The sequence below is a fragment of the Hyphopichia burtonii genome, assembly GCF_001661395.1.
Source record: "Hyphopichia burtonii NRRL Y-1933 unplaced genomic scaffold HYPBUscaffold_1, whole genome shotgun sequence".
In the NCBI taxonomy this organism is placed as follows: Eukaryota; Fungi; Ascomycota; class Pichiomycetes; order Serinales; family Debaryomycetaceae; genus Hyphopichia; species Hyphopichia burtonii.
In genome coordinates this window covers 170,855-185,115 of record NW_017963728.1, presented here as the reverse complement: position 1 = coordinate 185,115, position 14,261 = coordinate 170,855, and the positions used below count along the sequence as shown (strand labels likewise).

Below are 14,261 nucleotides of genomic sequence, written 5' to 3'. Positions count from 1 at the left end.
TTGATTATTTATTGAATAACTTTTATTGATTATTTATTGAATAACTTTTATTGAATAACTTTTATTGAATAGCTTTCATTGAATAACTTTTAATATGATTAAGTGGCAATATTAATTCACTTTATTCAAGGGAAGACTGCCATTTAAAACATTTTCAATATTCTTCAATGCTTGAACAGCAGTGTAGTCGAAGTTTTCGACGGTTGAGGCTCCAACATGAGGAGTCAATACCACGTCTTGTCTACCGAATAGTTGTGGATTCACCGAAGGTTCATTTTCAAAAACGTCTAAAGCTGCAAATAAGATTTTACCTGATTTCAACCCATTAACTAAAGCGATTTCGTCAATCACCGGACCACGGCCAACGTTGATGATTCTAAAAGGTTTGTCGAAACTATTAATAGACTGCTCATTTATCAAGTGTCTTGTTTCCGGGGTTTCGGGTAATGAAATCACGACTAGATCCGCAAATTTAGCGGAATCCAAAGAAGAATGGAAAGTAGCATCGTAGCCCAAATTTGATTTTTCAGCTTTTGATAAGTCAGTTCTTTTAACATAATGGATAACCATACCAATAGCGGCCAATTTTTTACCAATCAACTGGCCAATTTTACCAAACCCCAAGATGACTACATGATGATTTCTTGGGGATAAACAGGGTCTATTGATTACGGTTTCACCAAAAGAGTATTCATGATCTTTTTGTAAATCAATTATGCCGGATTTTTTATCAAAAGAACTTGATTCTAAACTTCTTCTCAAATGAACAGTGTGATTAGACTCGGCAGTGAAGTTTCTAGTATTTAAGTGGAAGTTTCTAAAGCTGGTTAAAGTATTGTATAAGACCAAATCAGCTACTGGCTCGGCAGCACCATCCGAGGGAACATTTGTTAAGATGATATTACGTTGAGCCATTGCTTTAGTATCATAAGGGTCATAGCCAACCGAACAAATTGAGATGATTTTCAAATTAGGCGGTGCATTATCAATGATATCATTTTTAAATCCACCAATTAATACAAACCCAAGCCAGGCACCATAAATAGCCAGAATATTTTTAAATTTAGTATTAAAATCGTTGATTAATTGTTCTTTTGTTGTAATTTTATAATCGATACATTCGAAATTCGACTTGAATCGTTGATATTCAGGAAGCGATTTATTCAAGCCACCAATAAATAGAACTTGGGGTTTCATTATCGAAGGAAATATTGAAAAGGAAGTAGTACATGAAAGTACAATTTATCAACGAGCGAAAAAAAAAAAATCAGATAACCAAATAAACATAACTAGATATCTACACGGAATTGAAATACGCTAACTTAAAATTATGTGATCATAGAGAATCTTTATATAATTTGGAAGAGACAATGAGTCTATGATATGACCGGAAATTTTTTTGAAATGTTTCTTTTTAGAAATAAAATAGAAAGGAGTAATGAAACAGATTGAAGGAGAAGAGAACATGAGCTAAGAATTGACGTAATAAACTTAATGATGGTGATGTTCAGGAGAACCCAAGTATTTAATAGCGAAAACATTACCACAATGCCAACATCTACCTGGTTTATCTTCAGAAACATTCATCCAATAAGGTTTATGATCTTCATCACCTTTACCTTTACAACCAACTATACGTTCACCAAGATAAGAAGGAACTAAGAAAGGATCAGTTGGGTGACCAGTACCTTCTTTAATTGGATTTTCCATATCCCAAACATCAATACCTTCTAATTTACCCAACATTTCAAATCTTTCTAAACCAGTAGCTTGATCTTCATTAGTTGGAATAGTACCTGGCTTAGCACCAGGACCAATTAAAGAAGAATCTGGACCGGTAACTTCAGATAAATTGCTTGCAGTTTTAGAGTCAACTTTATTATGTTGTAAAGTAATTTTTGAAGTTGAAAACAATCTAACTGATTGAATAGATGGTCTAATAACACGTAATGAACGAGAGAGCATTCTAATATTGGGGGTTAGTACAAGCTGATAATCAATAAATAAATTGAACCTATAACATACATGAATATATATTTTTATAGTTATTGATAAGAATACCTATAATTGTAAAAACCAATCTTCATTTTTAATGAGCAGAGCGAGTGAAAAAACCAAAATCAGCTAACTGGGAAAAAACAACGTACAAAAATTATTAAATATTCGATTTTATTGGTTGGTTCAAAGGGGAGCAGACCCGTACAGCACGCACACGTGAGTGTTCACGTGCATGCAACAGACCCGTACATTTTCACTTCGGTCGACCCCTCAGGGCTAGAGCCCTCGTGCGCGCACGTGCGCGCAAGCGTAGGCTGCTTTCCAGGGGCACTCTTTACACTACTCGCACCGCTAACAATTTTACTGATGGGTGAAAAAATTTTATATTGCACACACACACAAACTACTGAGCGCTCACGGAGTACTTGATTGAAATATATCAACTTTTTTTTTTCAAACCTTCTTCTTTTACTCTTGTTCAGTATACAATAATAGGTATGTGAATTATACATGTACTATGAATATCGTCTACTGAGTTAAATGGGTGAATGAGTGATTGGATAAAATACCTGAGTAACCGAATGAATAACCGAATGAATAACTGAATGAATAACTGAGTGAATAACTGAGCGGATAACTGAGTGGATAACTGAGTGGATAACTGGGCGGATAACTGAAGAAATCAATAATTGAATGAAAATTTAAATGGTGGATTTAAACAGTGATGAATATTCATTCAGATAATGATCTCGTACTAACATTCTTTTAGTTCAATATGCCAAAAAAGAGAGCTTCCAACGGTAGAAATAAGAAAGGTAGAGGTCACGTTAAACCAGTCAGATGTTTAAACTGTGCTAGATGTGTTCCAAAAGATAAAGCCATCAAAAGAGTCACCATCAGAAACATGGTTGAAGCTGCCGCTGTCAGAGATTTATCTGAAGCTTCCGTCTACTCTGAATACGCTTTACCAAAATTATATAACAAATTACACTACTGTGTTTCCTGTGCTATCCACGCCAGAATTGTTAGAGTTAGATCCAGAACTGACAGAAGAATCAGAGCTCCTCCTCAAAGAAAAAGATTCACCAGTGACAGAAAAGTTAACCCTGCTGATGCTGCCAAAAAAGCTAACTAAATAGTTTTGTATTAAATATAAAGTCTTTGTAATAACCTCCGTACATTATTTTGTTTGTGTGTTTATGTAGCGACCTTCCGGCCCGTACAACAGGCTCTCGCCCTCCCTCCCTTTCAGCAGAACGAACTGAATCACCGCCATCCTCACCGGGAATACAAATGAACCTCCTGTTACTTGCTCTTCTCTCAATCAATATTTTTATTGCATCTTCAATTCCTACTTCATTACCTACTGATTTGTCAATTGATCTTTGATATTCTACTGCTGAACTTCCAATTGAACTGCTGAACTTCCAATTGAACTGCTGTGCTTCCAATTGAACCATCGAATAACATTTGTCTACTGCTTTTGTCCCCTTAAACAAACAACAAAAGCGAAAACAAAAAAAATTTGGACGAACTTTTAAGCTTTAGTAATTTTTTTTATTTTATTTAATTTTTTTTTTTTTTTTTTTTTCTGTCCAGCACATCACCAGAATTAAATCCTTTCCAGTTTGTTGCCTGTTCTTAATTGTGTTTTCTTAATTGAGATTCCCGGCTAATTGTTGTCTTTTTATAAGGAAGCTTTCTATATATATATATATAAGAAGGCTATATAAAAGTAATTGATTTAAAAGTATATGATTAAGGATGACTATGGATAATAGTTGGAAATTTTCTCAATGCTTTGGTGATAAGGGAGACATTGAGAATATCACTGAAGCTGATATTATTTCAACGGTTGAATTTGATCATACTGGAGATTTCTTAGCTACTGGAGATAAGGGGGGTAGGGTTGTTTTATTTGAAAGAAATCCCAGTAAGAAAAAACAAAATTGTGAATATAAATTCTTCACTGAATTTCAAAGTCATGATGCCGAATTTGATTATTTAAAATCGTTAGAAATTGAAGAAAAAATTAATAAAATTAAATGGTTGAGAAGTTATAATAATTCATTATATTTATTATCAACTAATGATAAAACAATTAAATTATGGAAAATTATGGAAAGACAAGTTAAATTAGTTAGTGAAAATAATTTAAATGGAGGATTACCGAATAATTCTAAAATATCAATTGATGAATTGAAATTACCAAAATTATCATTACATGATAAATTAATCAGTGCTCAACCCAAAAAAATTTATAGTAATGCTCATGCCTATCATATTAATTCAATTTCAATTAATTCTGATCAAGAAACTTATTTAAGTAGTGATGATTTAAGAATTAATTTATGGAATTTAGGAATAGCTGATCAAAGTTTTAATATTGTTGATATAAAACCAACTAATATGGAAGAATTAACTGAAGTTATTACCAGTTCTGAATTTCATCCAAGTCATTGTAATTTATTCATGTATTCATCATCAAAAGGTACCATTAAATTATCAGATATGAGATCAAATTCATTATGTGACTCTCATTCAAAAATTTTTGAAGAATATTTAGATCCGGCATCTCATAATTTTTTCACTGAAATTACTTCATCAATTAGTGATGTTAAATTTAGTCATGATGGTAGATATATTGTTTCAAGAGATTATATGACAGTTAAAATATGGGATTTAGCAATGGAACTGAAGCCAATTAAAACAATTAATGTTCATGAACATTTAAGAGATCGATTATGTGATACTTATGAAAATGATGCAATTTTTGATAAATTTGAAGTTCAATTTAGTGGTGATAATAAATCAGTCATGACTGGATCTTATAATAATAACTTTATGATTTATCCAAATGCCGTTAATTCAAATTTTAATAAAACTAATGATTCCAATAAAACAAATAATAATAAACATAATAATTTTAATTCTAATACAACCACTAATAAAAAAGATGATAATTCTGTTGATGATGATGATGACAATTCTGATGATGATGATGATGATGTTGATTCTCCTCCAACTGATGGAGTTTCATATCCACAATCTCCAAATTCTCAATTTGAAAATGATGAAGAACAAGAAGAAATTATATTACAAGCTGATAAATCAGCTTTTAAACTGAAAAAATCAAATAATAGTGGTTCAATGAGAAGGAGAATGATGAGTGGTGTTGGTACTAGTAACCCTGGTGGTGACTTTGATAACATTGATTTTAAAAAAAGTATATTGCATTTATCATGGCATCCAAGAGAAAATTCAGTTGCAATTGCTGCAACAAATAATCTTTATATTTTTTCTACTTTATAATCTAAAACAATTAATGTATAAAAGATTTTTAAATGTATTGTTTTTATAAACTTAATATGAACTAAATAGAATAATTTTTAAAGTAAAAATACCTTAAGCTTCAATGTGTCTATTAACATCAGAATTCCAAAATAATGTCTTATCACCATCTCCCCAGAAAAATTTCTTTTGTCTTAAATTTTGATATTCATATTGAGTTGGCCATTCTTCGTCAGATAAATGTTTGGTATGTTCTCTATGATGAGCATGTTTGATTTCAGTTCTAATAACTGGAATTGCAGTGATTATGATGGCTGGTAATGCTACCCAGTAAGTGATTTTCTTCCATAATAAAGTAACTGGTTCTGAATGATCTCTTTTATGTTCATAAGCTTTTTTAAAAGCATCACCAACTTCTTTATTTGGTTGGAAAGCTGGTTCGTTAATTAATTTGGATACATGACCGTGACCATGACCGTGGGAATTGAATCTAACAAAGTTACGTTGAAGAACACCTCTAAACATCTTGACTAATGAAAAAAGATCGAGTAATTAATCGAGTGATAATAAAGTAATTAATCTAATGATAATTGTTATTTTTGAAATGGGGTGGTTTTTTTTTTTCGCTCTTCATTTGTTCGTTTTCTATTGGCTACAAGTCACGTGCGGATGCACGGGTGTTTATTTGGAAAGATGCAAATACTGAAATGTAATGGATTAGTCCAAGTCTAAGTCGACTTCTCTATATAAGACTCCTTCTTCACCCATACTCAAGCTCCCAACGATGTCAACACTAGGGTTAGTAGAGTCAATCAGGTCGTTCCCGGGAGAATTACCGTCAAATTGAAAGATGGTACTGGACCCTCCGTACAAGACATCATCTTCAAGACCAACCCGGTTATTAATAACCACTGTAGTTTTATGGGGCTTCAGAGGAAGCTGATTATAAGGGTGTTTTAAGAAGGGGAAGAATCTCAAGATCCAGTAGTCGATAGTTTCTAAATTTGATATTTTAGGATCGAATTTTTCAATTGATTCAACAGGAGGTTGAGATTCGGCACTAGTATTAATCACTTGCAGGCCATTTATGAAATGCTTGGAATATTGGTTGCTTTCATCCTTTTTAGCTTCGGGCGATAATGAATCGTTTATCGAAGGAGATTTTTGTGATAACCAATTGAGAGGACATAAAATTAATTTAGCATTATTCATATAACATTTAAGGGACATTTCAAAAGCATTAAAGGGAGCTTTGAATTGATAGGGATTTAAATCCATACAAATACCAAAATTAGTAGTTATAGTTGGATAAGATTTATTTTCATCTGGATTAAGATAATAATTTTTATCAGCCACTAATTGAATTGATTCAAAAGACTGATTTGGATTCTCATTACACTCAAAGCCTTCATCAGTTTCGTATAAGTGGGTTTTACGATAGTTGTATAATAATTCACCGGCTGGACTAGTTAATAATGCACTATTGTAAATTAAATTTTGATTAATCTCAGGGTATCCAATTAAAGTGAAACATTTGAGTTGTTTGGATAATCTAGATGCTAGAGTAAATGAAGCTCCACTCCCAGTTGGTTCTAGGTATGGTTCAATGTGTTTTCTACTTTTAAAATTATACCCTGATAATGCAAATTCGGGTAAGAGTAGTAAATCGATACTGGTATATTTAGGGTTAGCCACCAACTTGGACACCAACGATTCGACTTTCTTGATATTCAGCGACAACTTCCCGATCTCAGGGTTGATCTGAATACATGCAATCTTGAACTTCATCGTGGTGGCTTCTTGTAACTGTTTCTCTAGAGTCTCATTAATTTTTCTTTTTGTTTGTCTTCTGCTGCAATCCTACAATGTCTGTCTAATCTGTCTACACTTATAATTATACGATACTGTCTATGGCCGCCTATTTTCTGTCAATATTTTCTCTTTGTCTTTCAATCTTATCTCTTGTATAACCTGTCAATATTTTCTCTCGTACTGGCAATATTTTCTCTTGTATGTCCTGTCAATATTTGTCCTTGTATGTCCTGTCAATATTTGTCCTTCTATGTCCTGTCAATGTTTGGGTCTTCTCCAGTCTTCTGTCTCCGGCCATACTCCACGACTAGCTCTGTCTACAGCGACAGTGGCATGTTATAGTGGCATGCTATAGTGGCATGCTACAGTGACCTTCAGGCATCCAATGTCTATTAGACCGGGGGTACCACCCAGACACCAGCATAAGGTTGCTGTTACGCGACAACATTTTCCAGTTGTAAAAGGTTAATTGATCGTGTGAACATAAGCTTTTGCGAGTACCGTGTACCATAGACCCGATGGTTCCAATGTTTGATGCTTATGAATACGAGAGAAGGTCTGTAAATGATGTAGAGGCGCCAGTAAGGTTACATTGAATTCATGTAGATTAGCTTCGAGCAAGTAGTGTAATAGACTAACTAATCCTAGTGTGCACAATTCACCAAGGCTTATAACGAAAAGGTTTAATTTTGGTGATAATTCCATTTATAATGGGAAAAAGGTCCTTCTTTATTACTTTGAACTTTGTATAAACCGTACATTTTCTTAAAATTTAAGAGGATTCAAGGGACTTCTTTTGGTATTGCAGGTCCGAGATGATGTTTAGAAAATCAAGATGTCTATACTTGTTGATTATGATTGTGATATTTCACTTTATAGTGATAACATTAATTGGATATAATGAACCGGGATCAAGTTTACAGTCAAAATTACAAGTGAATTTGTTTGATGTGAAGAATTATTTCAGTAATACCATTTATGAAAAACCAAATAGCTTATTAAAGTTCAATCAAAAAATTGATAAAAAATTTGAATCTATTTATGGTGGTGTTGAAGTAAATGACGAAAATAGATTTCTTTATTTATTAGAACTATTTAATAATCAGCATAGTAATGAAATCATCATACCGGAGTATTTAACCGATCCAGATACTTATGAAAATCCTCATTTACAGGATTTCGATCCAAGATTTACTTTGGGATTGATTTTTGACTACTTATCAACTAGTTTGAGAAGAGTCAGTAATTTGGATGACGTCTCGATTCCTTATTTCCATTGGAGTGATTGGAGTGATCTTTCAGTGTTGGACGAATACCTTTTGTCTAATGACAAATCAGACTGTGTTAGCTTTTTTGATGTTAGTACTAATAATCGGTTAAGGAATAAAAAATTGGAAATTTTAAAGCCAGAAGATTTTTGTTTAAATGACGAAGATATTGAATTGATTTTAAATCCAAAAGATCAAGAAACAAAAGAGAAAAGAGCTTTGGTTGATCAACTTATTGATTTAAAAGATGAAGAAACTTTAAAAGCACTTCGTAAAATTAAGGATGAACCATATTCCACAAATTGGCATATTTTTAAATACCCAGGTCGTTCTAAGAAGAAATTGAAGATAATACAATCGAAATCTTACTTAAATGATTTTATGCCACCTCCATTAGCAATAAATTTCTTATTACCTTTCGATAATTCAAGATCAATCGATTTAAGAGTTCAAGTTAATCAAAAAATTGAAAATAAGAAAAAATTAATCGATACTGATTTGGCTCAAAATTACGCTAAAAGATATCGTCGTGCCAATAAAGAATTATTAGACGTTTCCAAAGATATCATTTTAAATATTAGAGATCAGACTAGTTATTTGGTTGATGTACTAAAGAAAAAATTAGAACTTTTTGAAGATCTTAATGAAGATGAAAAAAAACTGCATTTAATTAACCTTGTTTATCAGCAAAGTACGTCATATTCTAAATTTTTAGAACCACAAGATTTCATCGATAATTCAACAAGTATTCATAATCAACTTCAATTAGAAAATACTAAAAAAATCTTGAGTGATTCCGATTTAAATTATATGAATTCTCTCAATGTTAGTTTGGGTACTGGTTCTCCCTCAAAATATTTTGATGAAGCTAAAATATTGAAAAAGGAACTGAATTGGGCTTTGGGTGGTCATTATGATTGGAGATTTTTCTCCGGAATTATTAATTATACTGAAAAGCAACCTCCGGTTTTATTCGGACTAATTAGAGCTTGGTTAACATTTACAAATACTTATGGGTTAAACACTTGGATTGCTCATGGTTCTTTATTATCATGGTATTGGAATGGAATTTCCTTTCCTTGGGATAACGATATTGATGTTCAAATGCCAATTGCCGATTTACATAAGTTATCAAGATATCATAATCAATCTTTAATTGTTGATTTAGGTCAAGGTGGAGATGAAGAAAGTAGATTTGGTCGTTATTTCTTAGATTGTGGTACTTTCATTCTGAGTAGAGTTAAGGGTAATGGTAACAATAATATCGATGCGAGATTTATCGACGTTGATACTGGTCTTTATATTGATATAACTGGATTAGCGTTAACCGATACAAAGACCCCAACCCGGTTTAACCATGAATTACCTTCGCATTTAGACCGTAACTTGCTTGATGAAACGATTTCTGATTATAATCGTAATGAATGGCTTGAAGCATATAATTGTCGAAATAATCATTTTGTTAGATTAAGCGAAGTGAACCCACTAAAATTGAGTATTATTGAAGGACAACCAGGTTATATCCCAAATAATTTTGCTCAACTTTTGCATAATGAATACGGTAAGAAGGGATTAATGGCTAAAAAATTCAAAGGATTTACCTTTTTACCAAAATTAAGAATGTGGTTAGTAAGTAGAAACTTGAACAAATTTTTACATAACCAAGAACAGAAACAAAAATTGGAAAGGGGTGAAGTTAAAAGGGATGATGAAGAAGAAGAAGATTATGATAATATCCCGGTGAAACATTTCAAAGATGAAGATTATATTGATTTATTATTTGACCAACCTGAACTATTAGTTGAATATATTCTAACCAGAAACATAACTGAGTTTCACGAACACGAAATCAAACAGTTATTGAATGGTAAAGATACTAAGTCAATGCTATTACATGATGATCACCTCAAAACATATTTCCCTACTATCCGTCATGACTATTTCACGTATTGTGCTAGAAGAGAAAATTACAAATTCGAAAGAATGGTCGAAGATAAGTTGAAACAAGTTAAACTTTCCAAGGAGGCTCCATTAGAAACCAAGCAAGATGAACAAGATGAACAAGATCAACAAGATCAACAAAACAAACAAGGTCAAGATCAAAGATCAAAACCAATACAAAAGGCTCCAGGACACCCACCAATCCTCGAACAAACTCAAGAAGCTACTGACGATATCAGTCGAACTCGAGTTGATCCCCAACCCAACCAACCAGATACCTAGTCCTTCCACCAATAGCTTCCACCGAATAAGCCTACAAGTAAATAGAATGTACAATAGACAACTCTAACACCCTGTTAACTTAATGTGTCGATAAGGTTAATTGTAATTTTGTGAGAGATGCGTAACGTAGTATAATCGATGAGCGACTGCTGCTCCTCTTTTTAACTACTCCACTGTTGTCTCAGGTACCGAGCCTTGGATGTGTAAACAAGCAACACACCAACGTAACGATGATACCTCGAGGTTAAGATACACCAATAAACTAAGCGTAAGATACCCCCTACGTTCTTAATGGAAAAAAAAAAATACCTGGAGGAAAAAGCAACAAAGGAATTAAGCATCACAAGAGATTTAGCGGAATCAATTTTTAATCGTGCGAGCCCCGTCATAATTGGCAGTGAAGCAAAGTAAAAATTAAATTACAAGGCTGATGAAATATATATATATATGAAATTTTACTTTACCATTTAGTTGTTATTTTTTTTTTCAGTAAGGTAAGAGTATGCTAATATGTTAAAGTCGATTAAAATACCCAAGAGACTAATAATTAAGGTATTCGTACTTTTAATGGTATTCTATACCATATTTCATACTACTAGTACTTCATTACAGAATCCTCTGATAAACCAATACAAGTTGAAAGTTCAAAGACAAGTGAAGTTAAAATTTAGAGGATGGTATACTAATTTATTGAGTACGAATTTGAAGTTGGAAGAAGATAAAAATTTTGAAAAGCAGCTCAATTCATTACTACAGGAGAAATTAAAGAATGACGTTAATAATGAATTATGGGATATTAATCCTCTGATGGAATTACCCTTGGATATAACTGTTCCCAGTTATTTCATCAATCTGTTAATTGAAAAACCTAGTTATCAACCATTTGATGCCCGATTCACCCTTTCAGTGTATTTAAATTATTTAGCCACTAAGAATGTTGAGAAAAAGGGAGTTCCATTTCATTGGAGTGATTGGGTTGATTTAACTAAATTGAATAAGTATATTCTTTCCAGAAAGAATGAAAAACCAACTTGTAAAGAATTATTTGATATCCTGAAGAATACTAAGTTGGTTGAAAATTCTAAATTATTCCCCTTGGAAGACTACTGTAAGGAAGATTTAAAATTCCCCCTCGGATTTAAAGTTAAGGGTTTCAGTGGACCACAAACCATTGATAATCATGAGATCTTATCTAAGGCTCACTTGTACCTGTCATTCCCCTCACCATATAAGTTAATTTTTTTAACGGAACTGAAAGGATCGTATGAAATCCCGGTTATTAATAGTCAAAATGATTTAAAATATAGTTTACTTAATAACAAGATGGTGGAAAAAGTGATTAAATCAAGACCACGAACCAATTTACATGATTCCTCAAGTAAAATTAAGTTAAATCCTTTAAAAGCTTATAAAGATTTACTCAAATATAATCCACCAACCAATGGAGATAAAGTGCTTAAATCCAATAAAATAGATATACCGATTGAATCCTTCAATGTTGATGCCGAAGCAATTAAAAATGAATTATCCAAGAAGAGAATCACGCTGAAGAATGAAATTGAATATTTGAACTCATTGAAAAATTCTCTCAGTATGGACTCTCCACCTAAATTTTTCAAAGAGACAAAATTATTAGAGAAGAACCCGCAAAAATGGTTGGGGGAACATTATGATTGGAGATTTTTCAATGGATTAACTGTTGGGAAGGAAGAGCAAATACTATCGTTACATCGGTTAATTAAGAATTATCTTAATTTTGCTCGACAAAATGGATTGATTACTTGGATCGCCCATGGATCGTTATTATCGTGGTATTGGAACGGGATTGCATTTCCTTGGGATACTGATATAGATGTTCAAATGCCCATTGGAGAATTACATGAATTGAGTCGACGTTTCAACCAATCCTTGGTGATTGAAAACGTGGGAGACGATTCCAAGTTTGAATTTAGTGGGATGGGTAAATATTTCATTGATATTGGAAGTTCAATAACCCATCGTACCAAGGGTAATGGGAATAACAACATTGATGGACGATTTATTGATGTGGATACTGGACTTTACATTGATATTACCGGGTTGGCAATCACTGATACCCCAGCACCATCAAGATACGATTACTTGATTGATATCGATGAAGGGAAACGAGAAAAAATCCGAGAACACACTGATGACAATGGACAAATGGACCATTACGTTAAAAATGAAGAATTACCAGCATTTAATTGTAGAAATAATCATTTCAATACTTATGAAGAGATTTCCCCGTTGTTATTAACTGCGGTTGAAAACCAATTAAGTTATGTTCCAAGTAACTTTATCATGACCCTAAACTACGAATACGGATTGAATGGATTAATCGAGAAGAACTTTCGTGATTATATCTACTTGAACAACTTTAGAATATGGGTTAAAACCCAGGATATATTGGATTATCTTAATAATCCATCCAAATGGATCCAAGATCAAGAACCTAAAAATAAAAGAGTGGTGGGGGCCATTGAAAAATTACAAATTAATAAATTAAATTTAAATGATCATATCAGTTTATTAAAAGATAATCGGATTTTTAAAGAATATTATAAAAGTCGCTTTTTCACTAAATTCCATCAAGATCAACTAAATTTACTACAATTAAATGAAGAATCCACCAAAGAATTCAATGATTTGCTAACAACTTATCAAAAACTGAATGGGTTGAGCAAACCTCTAAGAGCCGATTTATTCATGTATAACTATTTTAAGAATGATCGAGATTATGATGCTGAAATTAATCACATTATTAAATTAAATAGTGTTTATCGGGACTAATTGTGTAACGAACTAATTGAAATTTGCACCTATGCTTGCTCATGACCTAATGATATAATACTACATGAATACATTTACTTACCATACTAACACTAATACTTCTACTAATACCCTATACTTGATACACTTTTATCTATACCATATAGCCCTTCATATACGTTTAATATATTAATAACCATTACAATAAATACAATCGTCAAGCCATCGTGTAATATTCTTTTGCTCAAAACACCTCCATCTCAGTCACGAAATTAAAATAGGAATAAATGGACTAGGAGGTGCGGGCTTCTGTGCACATCCAGCACAATTGCTACAAATTAAAACAATCTAATCAGCCTAACAAACAAAAAAATACTACTCGAATTGCCAGTCGTTCCTTTTCTTTTCTTTTTTAGTATGTTTTGCTTTTCTTTTGTCACCTTTTTCCGTCAGCTAATTAAATATATAAATTAAGTCATTTTCTCAATTTTTCTCTTCTGGTTTTATCTACTTTTCTTTATCATTAATCTACAATGCAATTCAAATCTGTTGTTATCGCTTTAACTGCCGTCTCTGCCGTCTCTGCTGCTAACGCTTCCAACGGTACCAATGGTACCAACGGTACCTCCAGCTCTTCTTCTGACTCTGGTGCTGGTGCTGTTGGTGCCGGTTTATTCGGTGCTGCCGCTGCTGCTGGTGTTGCTTTATTATTATAAGTTGATTAATTTATAGACAACTCTTAATATACACTTAATCTGTTACTCATTTGTAGTTGTGTAACCATCTGCCGATGGATCGATGATATTAGTATTATGAACTCGAGGACATCGCCGTTGTTTCCATTGCTCTTAATTACTAATTGGACCTTTTTTTTTTTTT

At 32.7% G+C, this 14,261-nt stretch overlaps 10 protein-coding genes across 10 annotated transcripts; 5 read left to right on the top strand and 5 right to left on the bottom strand.

The window, feature by feature from the left end:
• Positions 1 to 111: 111 nt before the first annotated feature.
• HYPBUDRAFT_145760 (uncharacterized protein) lies at positions 112 to 1,197 on the bottom strand (the record flags this gene model as incomplete). The annotated part of the gene is made up of 1 exon (XM_020219921.1): positions 112 to 1,197. The coding sequence occupies one exon, from the start codon at positions 1,195 to 1,197 to the stop codon at positions 112 to 114; it is 1,086 nt and encodes a 361-aa protein (XP_020078402.1).
• Positions 1,198 to 1,316: 119 nt separating this feature from the next.
• Positions 1,317 to 1,966, bottom strand: COX4 (cytochrome c oxidase subunit IV; the record flags this gene model as incomplete). Its single annotated transcript, XM_020220350.1, has 1 exon — positions 1,317 to 1,966. A coding segment is annotated over one exon (475 nt), but the record flags the coding sequence as incomplete, so codon positions are not given.
• Positions 1,967 to 2,469: 503 nt separating this feature from the next.
• Positions 2,470 to 3,583, top strand: RPS26A (40S ribosomal protein eS26). The gene has a single exon (XM_020219441.1). It carries the CDS (start codon positions 2,774 to 2,776, stop codon positions 3,131 to 3,133), a length of 360 nt encoding a protein of 119 aa, XP_020078400.1. The 5' UTR covers positions 2,470 to 2,773; the 3' UTR covers positions 3,134 to 3,583.
• A 179-nt stretch (positions 3,584 to 3,762) lies between these two features.
• Positions 3,763 to 5,310, top strand: CDC55 (protein phosphatase 2A regulatory subunit; the record flags this gene model as incomplete). Its single annotated transcript, XM_020218146.1, has 1 exon — positions 3,763 to 5,310. The coding sequence occupies one exon, from the start codon at positions 3,763 to 3,765 to the stop codon at positions 5,308 to 5,310; it is 1,548 nt and encodes a 515-aa protein (XP_020078399.1).
• Positions 5,311 to 5,403: 93 nt separating this feature from the next.
• On the bottom strand, positions 5,404 to 5,814 carry COX13 (cytochrome c oxidase subunit VIa; the record flags this gene model as incomplete). Its single annotated transcript, XM_020218130.1, has 1 exon — positions 5,404 to 5,814. The coding sequence occupies one exon, from the start codon at positions 5,812 to 5,814 to the stop codon at positions 5,404 to 5,406; it is 411 nt and encodes a 136-aa protein (XP_020078398.1).
• Positions 5,815 to 6,006: 192 nt separating this feature from the next.
• On the bottom strand, positions 6,007 to 7,077 carry HYPBUDRAFT_154415 (amidase; the record flags this gene model as incomplete). Its single annotated transcript, XM_020222033.1, has 1 exon — positions 6,007 to 7,077. The coding sequence occupies one exon, from the start codon at positions 7,075 to 7,077 to the stop codon at positions 6,007 to 6,009; it is 1,071 nt and encodes a 356-aa protein (XP_020078397.1).
• Positions 7,078 to 7,913: 836 nt separating this feature from the next.
• HYPBUDRAFT_235832 (uncharacterized protein) lies at positions 7,914 to 10,673 on the top strand (the record flags this gene model as incomplete). Its single annotated transcript, XM_020223179.1, has 2 exons — positions 7,914 to 8,969; positions 9,057 to 10,673. The coding sequence occupies 2 exons, from the start codon at positions 7,917 to 7,919 to the stop codon at positions 10,590 to 10,592; spliced, it is 2,589 nt and encodes an 862-aa protein (XP_020078396.1). The 3' UTR covers positions 10,593 to 10,673.
• HYPBUDRAFT_169985 (uncharacterized protein) lies at positions 10,674 to 11,016 on the bottom strand. Its single transcript, XM_020222838.1, has one exon. It carries the CDS (start codon positions 10,979 to 10,981, stop codon positions 10,754 to 10,756), a length of 228 nt encoding a protein of 75 aa, XP_020078395.1. The 5' UTR covers positions 10,982 to 11,016; the 3' UTR covers positions 10,674 to 10,753.
• Positions 11,017 to 11,102: 86 nt separating this feature from the next.
• HYPBUDRAFT_145753 (uncharacterized protein) lies at positions 11,103 to 13,403 on the top strand (the record flags this gene model as incomplete). The annotated part of the gene is made up of 1 exon (XM_020219920.1): positions 11,103 to 13,403. The coding sequence occupies one exon, from the start codon at positions 11,103 to 11,105 to the stop codon at positions 13,401 to 13,403; it is 2,301 nt and encodes a 766-aa protein (XP_020078394.1).
• Positions 13,404 to 13,589: 186 nt separating this feature from the next.
• On the top strand, positions 13,590 to 14,143 carry HYPBUDRAFT_151143 (uncharacterized protein). The gene has a single exon (XM_020220349.1). It carries the CDS (start codon positions 13,916 to 13,918, stop codon positions 14,096 to 14,098), a length of 183 nt encoding a protein of 60 aa, XP_020078393.1. The 5' UTR covers positions 13,590 to 13,915; the 3' UTR covers positions 14,099 to 14,143.
• Positions 14,144 to 14,261: the final 118 nt, after the last annotated feature.